The 13,528-nt window shown below is 41.8% G+C and overlaps 1 protein-coding gene across 43 annotated transcripts in view; it reads right to left on the bottom strand.

The window, feature by feature from the left end:
- Window positions 1-13,528, bottom strand: part of KCNMA1 (potassium calcium-activated channel subfamily M alpha 1) — a 731,637-nt gene that overhangs the window by 254,766 nt on the left and 463,343 nt on the right. Inside the window, exon 1 of one of the 43 annotated variants that reach the window (XM_019813347.3) lies at window positions 5,968-6,368. The exons of the other annotated variants lie outside the window; for them this stretch is intronic. Within the exon in view, the coding sequence (XP_019668906.1) occupies window positions 5,968-6,178 (211 nt within the window). The 5' untranslated portion in view covers window positions 6,179-6,368. Of the gene's footprint in view, window positions 1-5,967; window positions 6,369-13,528 lie in introns of those variants that run through there. 43 annotated transcript variants of the gene reach the window in all.

Genomic DNA, 13,528 nt, shown 5'->3' on the forward strand with positions numbered 1-13,528 from the left:
GGTTCACGAATTAAAAGTCCTGCATCATGCTTTCTGCTGTCAGAGCAGAGCCCTCCCTAGATCCTCTGTCCCCGGCTCTTCCTGCCCCTCACCCACTTGTGTGCGCACGCGCTCTCTCTCTCAGAAAAATAAATAAGCATTAAAAAAATTAGAAAAAAACTTAAGAATATATTTGGAATTAAAAATTCAAAATCTTAGGAGGGGAAAAAGAACAAAAAAAGAGACCAATCCAACTAAAGGAAAACAGTTGTGAAAAAAGAAACCAAAGAAAAGCATATTAATTAGAAAATACTATTGTAACAGTAAAAACGCCCAAAATTATACTAGTCATCACAATAGAACTAAGTAAGTTAAGTTCACCTATTAAAATACAATGACTCTCAGGTAGTAGAAAACCATCACTAACACATTCCAGAGGCATGCTGTGTGTAAGAAATACACCAAAAACAAAACACAAAGGAAAGTTAGAAATTAAAAGCTGAAAAATAGGTACCAGACAAATGTTGACAAAAAAGGGGGGGGAAACAAAGTGACAATGATATCAACTAAAGTGGCAACTGCTGTGAAAAATTATGAGAGAAGTAAAGAGTAATACCTCATATTGATAAAAGGAACATGCACCAAGAATGTGTAGCAATGAAGAAATTTTACACACCTAAGAATACAACTTTGAGATGCAGGACACAAAATCTGATAAGAATACATCAAACAAAAAAAAAGTTCACAATGCTACATCACAATGGGAGATGCTAATGTTCCTTTTCCAGAAACTAGCCCCAAAATAAGCACAAATAAAGAATATATGCATAACATTTCATTCCTTGGGATATATTTGTATAAGTTTATCACAATGCATGGACAGACATATATACTACTCACTAATCTAGGAATACACATTCTTTAATAACAACTATTGAATAGTCACAAAAACTGACTATGCATTAGGCCACAAAGAAACTTCACCAAATTCCCAAATGCAGAAATCATAGGGGCCAACTACCCCAAAGCAATAGAATAAGAAAATCACAAAAAGATAGGCAAAATAGACCGTCTTATAGAGAGAAGCACTGAATATATGAAAAGGGAGTTATCACAAATTAAAAGGGCATGAGCATTATGAATAAATGATGGAACAATTGGTTAACAGCAATGATCAATATAAACAGCCATCTCATACCAGAATTGAAATTAATTTGAGATAAATTAAAAATGAAATATAAATGACAAGCCATAGAAAAGCTAAAGAAAATATAATCATGTATCTATTAGCTCTCTGCAGAGAGGAGGAATTTCTAAACTCAGATATGAAAGGAATCATAAAAACTCTTAAATATCAGATCAGCCACCATAAAATTATCAAAATTCTACATGTCAAAAACAGTACTGAAGATAAGATGATAGCCTGTAAGAAAAATAATGTAATATGATATAATGAGGATATGATATAATAAGGATATGATATATAAGGATGACCTTTTGTAATGTCAAAAGCATGTATGGAAAATACCTTATCCCTAGTTCATAAGTAGGCAAAAAATCATAATGAAACACATCATAAAAGAGTAAGTATAAGTAGCAAGCAACGATTAGAAATGATTAGACTTGGTTGAAACAAGAGAAATGCACGTTAACCAAAAATACAGTAACATTGTGTTTATTCTACTTAACTAGCAGCACATCTGAGTTTCACCTCCTAGAGATGACTCTACAAATGAGATAATTTTATAGTTGGAGGGTGGAACTGTCCAATGATTCAGAATTTTCAGAAAGTTATTCCACATTATGAATCAAGCTAATTCCATTTCGGAAATATAACAAAATATGGAAAAATGCTACAGGAAATGCTTGTTGCAAAATTACTCATTAAACAAGAAAATAGGACAGCAGCTTCATACCTAAACATGGGTTCTCTTCAATACAGTCCATCTTCTTTATGAGCTATTACACAGGTTTGAGAATAATATAACAAAGGAAATGTTATGAGACGGTGTTAAGTTAAAGAAGCAGGATGTGGGAAGCAGAGTGGCGATTACCAGAGGCTGTGGCATGAGGGAAAGAGGACTTATTTGCTGGGTAAAGAGCTTCGGATTTGCAAGATGACATCTGGGCATCCATTCCACAACAATGCCAATATACTTAACACTATTAAACTGTACACTAAAAAATGGTTAAGATGGAAAATTTTATGTTCTATGTTATTGTTTTTTAAAACAACACAGAACGTAAAATTGTGTTTCAAAACAAAACAAAACAAAACAAAACAAAACACACAAAACATAAAATTGGGTATGGAACCCAATGATGGGCTTGAACTCATAACCTGAGATCAAGACCTGAGCTGAGATCAAGAGTCAGATGCTTAACCAACTGAGCTATCCAGGTGTCCCTATGTTCTGTGCTTTTAAACCACAATTTAGAAAAGAAAAAAAAAAAAAGCAAACTGGAAACTCAAAAAAAAAAAAAAGTAGTATATAAAATGCATGTTCTCTATAATAAAACTATAAAAACTAGGGGGTGCCTGGGTGGCTAAGTCAGTTAAGTGTCTGACTCTTGGTTTTGGCTGAGGTCATGATCTCACGGTTCATGAGTTTGAGTCCTACATCGGCCTCCGCGTTGAGAGCAGAGCCTGCCTGGGATCCTCTCTCTCTCCCTCTCTCTCTCTGCCCCTCCTCCAATCTCTCTGTCTCTCAAAATCAATCAATCAATCAATCAATCTAAAAACTATAGCTATATGAAAAATAAGAACTAGAAGAAAAGCATAAAATGGTGACAGTGGTTGTGTTACAGAGGCAGGGTTTTTTAATTTCTTTAATTTCCTCAAGTTTTTAAAAATTTTCTGTAACATATATATATAAATTTCTCTTTTTATTCATAATTTTTTGTTGCTGTTATAAAGTTGACGGCAAGTCAAGACTGACTGAGCACAGGTCCTCTGGCTCTGAGCCCTGTGTCCCTGTCAAAATGTCAGGACCCTGAAGCCAGCAGCTCTAGGCAGGATAGACCCCAGGCCACTGCTGTTCCTTCAGAGGGTCAAACTTATTGCCTGGGGCCTGAACAACTAGGTTAGGGTCATCCTGGGAACCGGTACCAAGGCATTTCCTACTGGGCAGCTAGCCAGGTAAGTGATTAGGAACTCTTTCTCAGAGGGAAGCAGCATTATTATTCTGACAGACATTAAGGGATGTGGAGGCAAATGATCAGTCATTCACCATTCAGGGTTCCCACTGCCCTGGGGCAGAAACAAGGTCCCATTTGAGTAGAAGACTGAGAAAACACAAAAGCAACCACATCCCAGCCTGTGGCGGAAAGCCTGCCAGGGTTTTCCAATTTGCTATTCTCCATTCCCTTTAACTCCTTAATCTTTAAATCCAAAAAGCTGAAAGGCTCAAATAAACCTCTGTCCTTTCCAATCCCTCCACCCCCACGTAAATCCTGAAGAGCAATTATTTTTGTGGTGTCTGACAAGGTCATAGTCATCTGGCCTTGCAGCCAGTGAGCTCAAACTGAGGCCAGGAGTTCTCAGGGTAACGGTGGGGGGCGGGGGGGGGGGCGGTGTGGTGGTGGCAGATACAAGCACAGGGAGGCTTCTCCAAGATGCTCCCCTTCTCCAGGGTAGTCACCCAACTGCTGTCACCAGGACCCACCTCCCATGCTCACCTCACGTGCTTCTCAGCCCCAGCACAGAGTGAACGGGAGCCTCTCCTTTCGAGCTGGAGGGAGAGGACTGTCTTTCTTGCTCTCAAATGCCCCTGGGCTTTTGTTCCTCCAGTCAGAGCTTTTATAAACAGTGCCTGCTTGTCTGACCTTTTCAAACCTTTTCCCTGGGTAATTGTTTGGGCTGTTTTGCTCCCCAACTCATCCCAGTACTGCTTCCTGTGTGACAGATACGAAACATCAGTTGAGATGCAACTGGGATTGTCACCTATTCATTCACTCATTCATTCATTCATTCATTCATGCCGTAACATGTACAGTACGAGTGCTCTATACCAGTCTCTTACTGTTTGAAACACTAAAGGCAGCAGGGGTGATGCTCTGGCTTCAAGAGTCTTCTATATGAAATGGGGAGGGGCAGAAAGTAAAGGAACACATTTTTTGTGTGTGTAAACAAGCAAGTCTTCTTGATTTTATCCCTTAAATATATATGAACTAACTCATCTTTTCCTTCTCCACTGCCAGAACCATGGGCCAAGCCATTGTTACCTCCAGCTTGGCCGACAGCCCCAAGCTGTTCTTCCTGCTTCACTTTTATTCCTCCAGCCCACCCTGCCCAGGACCATTCTCCAGACATCAGTCAGGTCACATTGCCACCGGCCAAGAGCTGTCTCACCAGAAATCAATTTCAGATTCCTTATCTTACTCGGGAAGGCTTTCCATGATCTCTCCTTTCACTTCCACTCTCCCCATCCTCATACCCTCCACACTGTGCCTCTACTCCTTGAGCATTTCCCACTCATTCTCAGCTCAGCCTTCCCTTCCCTTCTTTTCTAGAATGTCCTTCCCCTAAATCATTGTAAGAGAGGCTCAACTGGACACTGCCTTAGAGAGGTCTTTTCTGGCCAGCCAATTGTAGCCCCCCTCCTATTACCCTGTCCTTCTTTAACTCTCTACCATGACCTTTTATTTGCTTGTATATGTGCCCATTTTCTCCCATAGAATGTGTGCTCCATCATAGCAGCTGCCTCATACACCTGCTCACCACTGTGTTTATCATCTTCCAGCACAGTGATGACTAACACATAGTAAGCACTCACTGCTGAAAATGAATGAATGAATTTATGAGAAACCATTCCAAAGGAAAGTAAGAAGAAGATTAGATACTAAGTTAAACCTGTAGTATTGCTCAGTTACTCAACTCTTACTCAGGAAATGGTCTATTTCTCTTAGCTTATAATCCCATCATTCCTGCTCATATCTCTAGGTGCTTTAATGGTGGTCCTCGCCAATGCTGGATGTTTTAAAACATGAAGCAGCTCTTTCCTGAAGTGAAGGGAGAGGGAACTTAACAATCTGATCAACAGATCTAGGGCTCCAGAAAGGAGGCATCAATATTTAGATTCTAGGTGAAGTCCATGCAGATGGTTTAACCCAAGGAAGCCTTTTAGGCCAGTTCTAATGAGAAGGATTGACTAGAATTCACCTATCACTTGCTTGCTAATTGGAATTTCACCATGCATAATTATATAATGCCGAGGTAGTTCAAGCTGTGCCTATCCACATCAGAATCCTAAACTGGGCTCCAAAGGAATGATACTTTATTTTAAAGAAGCTCCTAGTACTACTAACCTTTCCGGAAATAAAAGATATCTCTTCCTAAGTCTGGGATCTTTAGGTCCAGAAATGTAAATTTAAGCCATTAATTCCAAACTCCTATACATTATGGGTGCCCAAATAAAATCAAATCCCCCTCAGAAAACTGTTGAGACAGAAGAATCTTCCCAGAGGATGTCTCTTTCATCTCTGCTGGGTAAGAAGAATGAAGTAACACCCAAGATAGGCAAGACAGCATCCCCATGGCCTAATATGAGGACATAAGAAAGCAAACAGAAATGGCACTGGTGTCCCTGAAAACAAATATTGTTCATACCTCCAAAAGCCTCTTTAGAAAACGCTGACTCACTGGAAATTGTTACCACTTAATAAATAAGAAGGAGGCTATTGCTGTTATTTGCCAAGCTTTCCCCAACATTTCTGAAATATATTCTCTAATAGCTCAAAAACATTTGGGAACACTAGAGGCCAGCCACATTCATCTAAAAAAAAAAAAAAAAAGATAGGATTTCTGCCTGGCTTGGCACATCTGAGTTCAGGGGTGTATCAAACAAACGGGAATGGAGAAAGCTATCACCTGCCCGCTGGATTATCACCCTCAATCCAGCCTATAAGAAGGGCACTTCTTTCCTGGGCAGCCTCCAAAAACACAGGATAACTTTGGGGGATAACTGCTGGGGCTGGGAGGGACCTTACCCCAAGAGGCGCAAACCCTGCTGCAGGACACCAACGACTGCCAGAAGCTCTGCCGTTCCTCCTTCTCAGGGGCCGCGGGCCCACACCTCACCCGGTAGCCATTATGGAACAAGTCCCCCAGGGACTTTTTGCGGCGCCTGGTAGGTTTGCAATCTTCTGTGCTGGTGCCGTTGGGTGGGTGATGGTAGACCAGAATCTTACTGGGGATCATGGTGGGGGCAGAGAGCCGGACTGGGCTCCAGGTTCCCTTCAGTTCACGTCTTGCACAAACTGATGTCCTGCAAGGATCTGGAGGAGCCTGTATTTCCTGGACCTGTGCTGCAGACAGGTCCTCCTGTCCAGCACGGTGTGGCTCACCAGCATTTATGTCCCGATGGAGACTTCCTCCTCTCTCATTCACCAGCCCCCTTGAAAAAGCCCCAGCATGCTCTGGGCAGCTGCAGGAGGCCTCCTCAGAGAGGCTGTTGGGAAGGGAGGGGGAGCAGTCTGATCCATTATGTCCTACAAGCTGATCAATCAGCTTCACTCTGGAAATTACCACATAAGCTCCTTTGGACATGATTTAGGGGGATGGAAGGAGAAAAGGCTATATAATTCCTCAAAATCAAGGAGCACAGAATAGGGTGTGGAGGGGGGCTGCAGTTTGGGTCCTACTGGGCCATTCCTTATTCTGGTGATTTTTTCTGATGATTAAGGGTTCTCAGGGAAGACTCCCTTATGGGATATGATGCCCAACTAGAGAGAAAGACTGAATGGCCCCACTCCTTCTTTCCCACCTCCTACTACCAACATAACCCAGATGCACAAATCCTCTGCTAATATCACGTGTAGGACTGAGGAGGGACTCTGGGCTTTCCAGAAGGCAGGAGGAGACATTCGATTAGAGCTCCTCACCCCTGTGCTTCCCTACCTTGTAGTTCTCAGCACTTCGTCTTGTTACCAACACCGGTCCCCTCTTTCCCCTAGGGCACTGAGTGTAAACAAAAATATAGCAGGACAGAGAAAGTATTAAAAATATAAACAGAGAAATACCTAGATTCATAAATTATTAGTTCAGTCTCCCCATAATCTGGCCCCCACCTTTTTTTTCCAGCCTTCACGCTGCCTTCTAGCAAGGCTAAAGTGATCAGATGGAATTTTCAGAGAGGGCAATTTATTTCTCCTCAGTAGAGGTTTGTCCATCCCCCCAACCATGACATATTAAGCTTCTATCATATGCCAAGAATTGTGATTAGTACTGGCTATTCAGCAACTGATGGGAATGATACAAGTTCAGCTGTAATGGAGTTTACAGTCTAGTAGGAGAGAGAAGCAATACAAAATTCCTATCATAAATGTATCTAACTAACAGTTTGAGTAAAGTGCTGCAAAGGAAAAGCAAAAGTAGCTATCTGTCTGAATGAGTGTGTGTGTGTGTGTGTGTGTGTGCGTGCGTGCGTGCGTGTGCACGCGTGCATACATGTGTATCTGGATAGGGATGTGTGGAACATGTTGGGGTGTGTATATCAGAAAGGGCTTCATATTGATTATGAATCCTAACAGTTGAACAGCAGACAGCCAGCTGAGAAGAGACAACAGTGGTGAGGGGATTTTTTTTTTTTTTTTTGGTTGAGGGAGCAGCATGACAAATGTCCTGAAGAGGGGAAAAAATGGCCTATTCCTGACTTGAAAGGAACTCACTGTGTCTAAAATGAAATAACTGATGAGAGACTTTTTAAAACTTACAGTTCTCTTGAAATGATCGGTGTAACCATAGGCCCTACAGACATCAAGAGGATAGTGAAGGAAAATAATGAACAATATTGTGTCTACAAATTTGAAAAATAAATGAAATAGATAAATTTTGTTACAAATACAACCTTTTCAAAATGACACAAGAAGAAATGAAAAATCTAAACAGCCATGTATCTGTTAAAAAAAAAAAATTGAAACTTCAATGGAAAGCATCCCCAGAAAGAAAATTTCAGGTCTAAATGGTTTCCACTGGAGAATTCTACCACACATTTAAGAAGGTAATAATTCCTATTTTAGACAAACTCTTTTAAAGAATAGAGGAAGAAGAAACATTTCCCAATTGTTTTAGGATGTTAGCCTAATTATGACACCAAAATGTGACAAGGGTAATAGAAGAAGAAGTGGGGGGGGGGGGGGCAAAGGAGAAGAAGGAGGAGAAGGAGAAGGAGGAGAAGGAGAGGGTGAAATTATAGACCAATATACCTCATCAACATAGGCACAATAATTCTTAAATACATACAGTACTAGTAAAAGTAATCTGGAATGATACATCATGACCAAAGGAGTTTATCCCCAGAATACAAGATTAGCTTAACAAATGAAAACCAATGTTATTCACCACATTAACAAGTTAAAAGAGGAAAATCTTATGACCATTTTAATAGACATCAGAAAAAAAACTGACTAAATACAACATGCACTTTACTATAAAGACTATAAAGCTACATGTAATAAGAGTTTGAGACAGTATGCTATGGCCTAAACAATGATACATTGATTAATGAAAGAGAACAGACTCCAGAAATAGATGCATATATATATATGTGATGATAGAGGACAATATACATATGTATGGGTGAAGGAGAAAGTTAATTGATTTACAACAAAAGCACCAATACAATTGCATGGGAAAAGGAAGACATTCTCAACAAACAGTGCTGGCAAAAAACGAGATCTCTGTACCAGAAAAGAAACAAACCTCAACTCTCATCGAACACTATATACAAAATCAGTTTGAAAGGGATCATGGACTTAAATGTAGAAGCCAAATATAAAGCTTCTAAAAAGGAATATTGGACAGTATCTTGAGGACACTTGGGGTAGGAAAAGATTTCGTAGGACACAAAAGGCATTGACTGTTACAAACTTGATAAGTTAAATAGCATTAAAATTACAAACTTCTCATCAAAAGACACTTAGTGACTTTAAAACAAAAGTCACAGAATTGGGGACAATATTTACAATACACTTATCCAACAAAGAACTTAGGGAAATGCACATTAAAACCTTAATAAGGGGCCCCTGGGTGGCTCTTTCCTTTCAACATCAGACTTTTGATTTTGGCTCAGGTCATGATCCCAGGGTTGTGAGACTGAGCCCCTCACTGGGCTCTGTGCTGAGCATGGAGCCTGCTTAAGATTCTCTCTCTCCTTCTCTCTCTGCCTCTCTCCTGCCTGTGTGCATGCATTCTCTCTCTCTCCCTCTCTCTCTCAAAATAAATGAACATTAAAAAAAAACCTTAATAAAATATCACTATACTAGAATGACTAAAATGAGAAAGTTGGCAATAGCAACTGTTAGCAGGCAAACAGCAACTGTGGCTCTCATACATTAATGGGAGGGAGGGGTATACAGTGCTATCATCTCTTTGAAACCTGTTTGTCAGGTCCTTAAAAGTTAAACATCTATCCTATCACCCAGAAGTTCCATTTCTAAGTAGTTATTCAGGAAAAATCAAAACACATGTCCACAAAATCACCTGTACAGGATGATCATAAAAATTTTATTCAAGATTACCCAAAGTCAGAAATGACCTAAATGTCTATCAGCAGGTGGGCAGATAAACAAATTGGTGGCATGCCCACAGAATGGAATAGTATTAGTAATAAAAAGGAACAATCTACTCATGTACACAGCAACATGTATGAATTCCAAAAATCTTACTTTGAGTAAAAGGAGGTAGACACAGGAAAGAGTAACCTGTTTGTTTTCATTTGTATAAAGTTCAAAAGCAGGCAAAACTAAACTGTGTTGATAGAAATCAGGACAATGATTACCTATGACTGAGGGAAGAGGGCAGCTGTTGACTGTAAATGGCAGAAGGAACCTTCTCAAGATAATGGCAATGCTCTGTATCCTGACATGGGTGATAGACTATTTCACAATAACACCTACGTCAAAACTCGTTGAACTGCACCATAAAGTCTTTGTATTTTATTGTAAGTCTCATATACTTCACTAAAAATATTGAGATGGATGCCTCCTGATGATGGCGACCTCCTGGTCACCAGAGGTGTCCGAAATGTGGCTGTTTGTACCAACTTAATGAACATGGAAGTTGAGCTTGGTGTCTCACTAGAGATCATCATCTGCTCTAACCCTATTAATTACCTCCCAACAGCAGGGTAGACGGCAGAGTCATGAAACTCCAGTTAATCTGAAAGAGGATCAGTTTAATGGAAAGAGCGAAGGACTTATATATTTAGGCTCTGCCATTGCTGCTGTGGGGGCAGAACAAGTTATATGCTCCTAGCCTCAGATTCTCCATTTCTCAAATAGAGGTTTTAATATCTACTTCACAGATGACAATCCAGATTTAAACATGTATGCAAAGCCCTGCACAGGTACCTACACAAGGTTGTACTCAGCAAATTCCCCTCCAACCAACTACCAAAGTTCTAGGGCACAGCCCATCTGGTCTGTGTTCTGCTCACAGAATACCCCATCATTGATGGGCAACCTGGCCACAGAGTGTCAATAACCAAATCCCTTTTTGTCTCCACACAGCAGGCCTGCCAGCTGCTTCATGAGACTTCACTGATGTGGACACGACAAGTTTGGACCCTGGAGCCAGACGGCTGGGATTTGGGTCCTGGCATCTCTATTTATGAGCCATGTGATCTTGGAAAAGTTATTCAGACCCTGCCTTGAGTCCCTGACTCTTAACATGGTAGAAACATCTCAACATAAGCCTCTTCACTACAAGAAAGTGCTTCTTAAAACAATTTTTAAAAATTTAAAGAGAATCCTATGTAAACATATGCACACACTCAAATAAATTGGGGCTCATTTCTCTGGACACGTGTGTATTGCAAAAAATTGTCCTAGACCACATCCACATTTTACACACCCCTCAGTGTATCCCACAGTTGCTGCCCTATACCATCAGACCCCAAGGAATTCAGTGGGGGTTTCATTTGTCTTCAAGAGCCCAGTGTTGCCAACATGAAGTTACCGCCCTTCATTCACACTCACTGTGCAGAAACACCCTGCTCCTTCCCCTCTGCAACAGGCTTATTTCTCTTGGGGTGGAGGTGGGGGGGAGTTGGTGAGGAAAGAAGAACATGAGAATGTTAATCCATTCTTTTAAAAACATAACCAAGCAATTAACTCCGATGCAGTTAACCTCTTCAGTGAAATGAACGGATATCCAATTCCCTAAATCCTGTAGTTATTAATTTGTTCAAATAACTAAGCGCCTATGTAGAAGACAGGCAGGATTCTGGAACCCAGAATAATGGGATTCAAATCCCAGCCTCGCCATTAGTAGGGGATGAACACTGGCAAGTTCCTTCAACCCCCACTGTCTCAGTTTCCCTAACTATAAAATGGGAGTAGTAATGGTAACCCACCTCCTAGAGGAATACATCACCATATCTTCAACAGTTAAACTTGTCTTCAGTACACGTAAGTGCCACTGAGTGTTTGCTGTTTTTATACCTACGAGCCAGATACTGAGCTGGGCGCCCTGGGGACACAAACTCTAAGTCCATCCTCAAGGAAGTTATAGTTTTATGGAGCAGTTTACAATCTACACTTCTATTTAGCTAGAAAGGAGAGATGACTGCCTGCATCATTTTATTTTAGGAGAAGACCCCCAAATTAGCTCTTTTCCCTCACTTGCTCCTTGATGCCTGAAAGTCCACTGGTGGAACGGCAGTGATGCATAGTAAGAAAGTCCAGAGAGATGTGGGTTTGAACCCTGCCCCTTCCTCCTGCAATATGAGAACGGGGGCTGGTTACATGAAACCTGCAAACCTACCTCCTCACATACACATAAAGAGGATAATTACACCTTTAAGGGGACACGCAGAACGTGCTACATGAACACTCATTCCCTGCCTCCTCCGAGGGCCCTGCTCTTGCTCTCTCCTCCTAGGATCTAATGGTCTGCTCCCTATGAAAATGCACATTTGCCTAGGAGTCACCGATCCCCCAGATAAGTCTTGGTTACAGGAAAACTATGAAGCCACCTGGGCATGGGGGAGGAGAGCAGGTGCCAAGAATTGGGTAGAAAGGGGCAAACTGTGGACCAAATTGCGAACTGAACCAACTCCACTGGCTGGCAAGTCACGGCCCTGTTTTTAGCTGATGAAAGAGCCATCCAACATCTGTGATTTGAAATAGGGAAAATAAAAAGTCAAAGCTGAGTCTATGATCGGGCACATACTACTGTTTATTCCCCAAATCCCAGACCATTTGAGTTAAGTGCCTCAGGTCACCTCCCCACACTCTTAACTCTTTTTAAAATTGGAGACCAGAAGCATGCAGCATTTGCACAGGCCTCAAGTCACAAGGGAAAAGGATGCTTTACTTTGGTCCCTGGTTTCTCTATTCAAGAAAATATCACCTAATCTCCAGTTAATCTGCCTCCTCCCACCCCACTTCATCTTCTCCCCTCTTTCTCCCTCCCTCCTGAGAACTAACCATTTGAGGGGCGCCTGGGTGGCTCAGTCGGTTAAGCATCCGACTTTGGCTCAGGTAATGATCTCACGGTCCGTGAGTTCAAGCCCCGCATCAGGCTCTGTGCTAACAGCTCTGAGCCTGGAGCCTGCTTTGGATTCTGTGTGTCTCTCTCTCTGACCCTCCCCTGTTCATGCTCTGTCTCTCTCTGTCTCAAAAATAAATAAACACTTAAAAAAATTAAAAAAAAAAAAGAACTAACCATCTGAGGATCTGAGGGATAGAGTCTGTAACTCGGTGCATTTCCCTCCCCATCATCACCAGCTAGCGGTGCACATCACTATCTTCTTGGTCCCTGTCCTGCCCTCTCATCTCCAAAGTGACAGCCTCTGCCTGTCCTGACACACCACGTGTGATGCTGCAGACAAGTGAATCCAACTACCTCCAATATCCTCTCCTTTTCCCCAAGATGAAAACCCGAGCTCAATGATGAGAACTGGAATAATCCTCCCTAATCCCACCTCCCACGCTGAGCCCTGGCTGGAAAGCTGACACATGGCCCTGAGCATCCCTCCTGCCTGACATTTGGACCCACAGGAGACAGATGGTGTCCCCAGTCACTGTAGTGCACACAGGTTTGGTTTTTGAGATTTGTAGCCCCATCTACTGCAGGGAGGACCTGAATCGGTTGACATGGTCAAAAATCACATCAAAACAAAACCCATACCTAGGGATAAACTAGGACAGGGCTCCTGCCAGCTAAAAGAAGCAGCAAGGAATGTTACCAGGAACCGGCCAGGCTCGGGACAAGAGTGAGGTTAGAGAGGCATGTAGCGCACAAAATTTGAGGAGGCCCCCTTTGTTAACGCCCACTTTGCCCTTGCATTGCCCTGAGAGTGAGTCATTCAATTTGCACCCCATACTCCTCTCTCGCCTCACCCTAGTCCCCTCCCCGGCACTTGCAATGAATCTATTACTAAGCTCGTCTCTGGAAATGGCTCTGCCTTTTCTGTCACCTGTGGCAAGAGAGAAACATACTGGGTTATGATTGTTGTGAACTGGGAAAACCTATAAAGTCAATGCAGAGATCAATGTTATCCTAAAATTAATCTCAAGCAGAATTTCTATGCCAGCGGCTTTGAAT

This window comes from Felis catus, chromosome D2 (assembly GCF_018350175.1).
Source record: "Felis catus isolate Fca126 chromosome D2, F.catus_Fca126_mat1.0, whole genome shotgun sequence".
Classification (NCBI taxonomy): Eukaryota; Metazoa; Chordata; class Mammalia; order Carnivora; family Felidae; genus Felis; species Felis catus.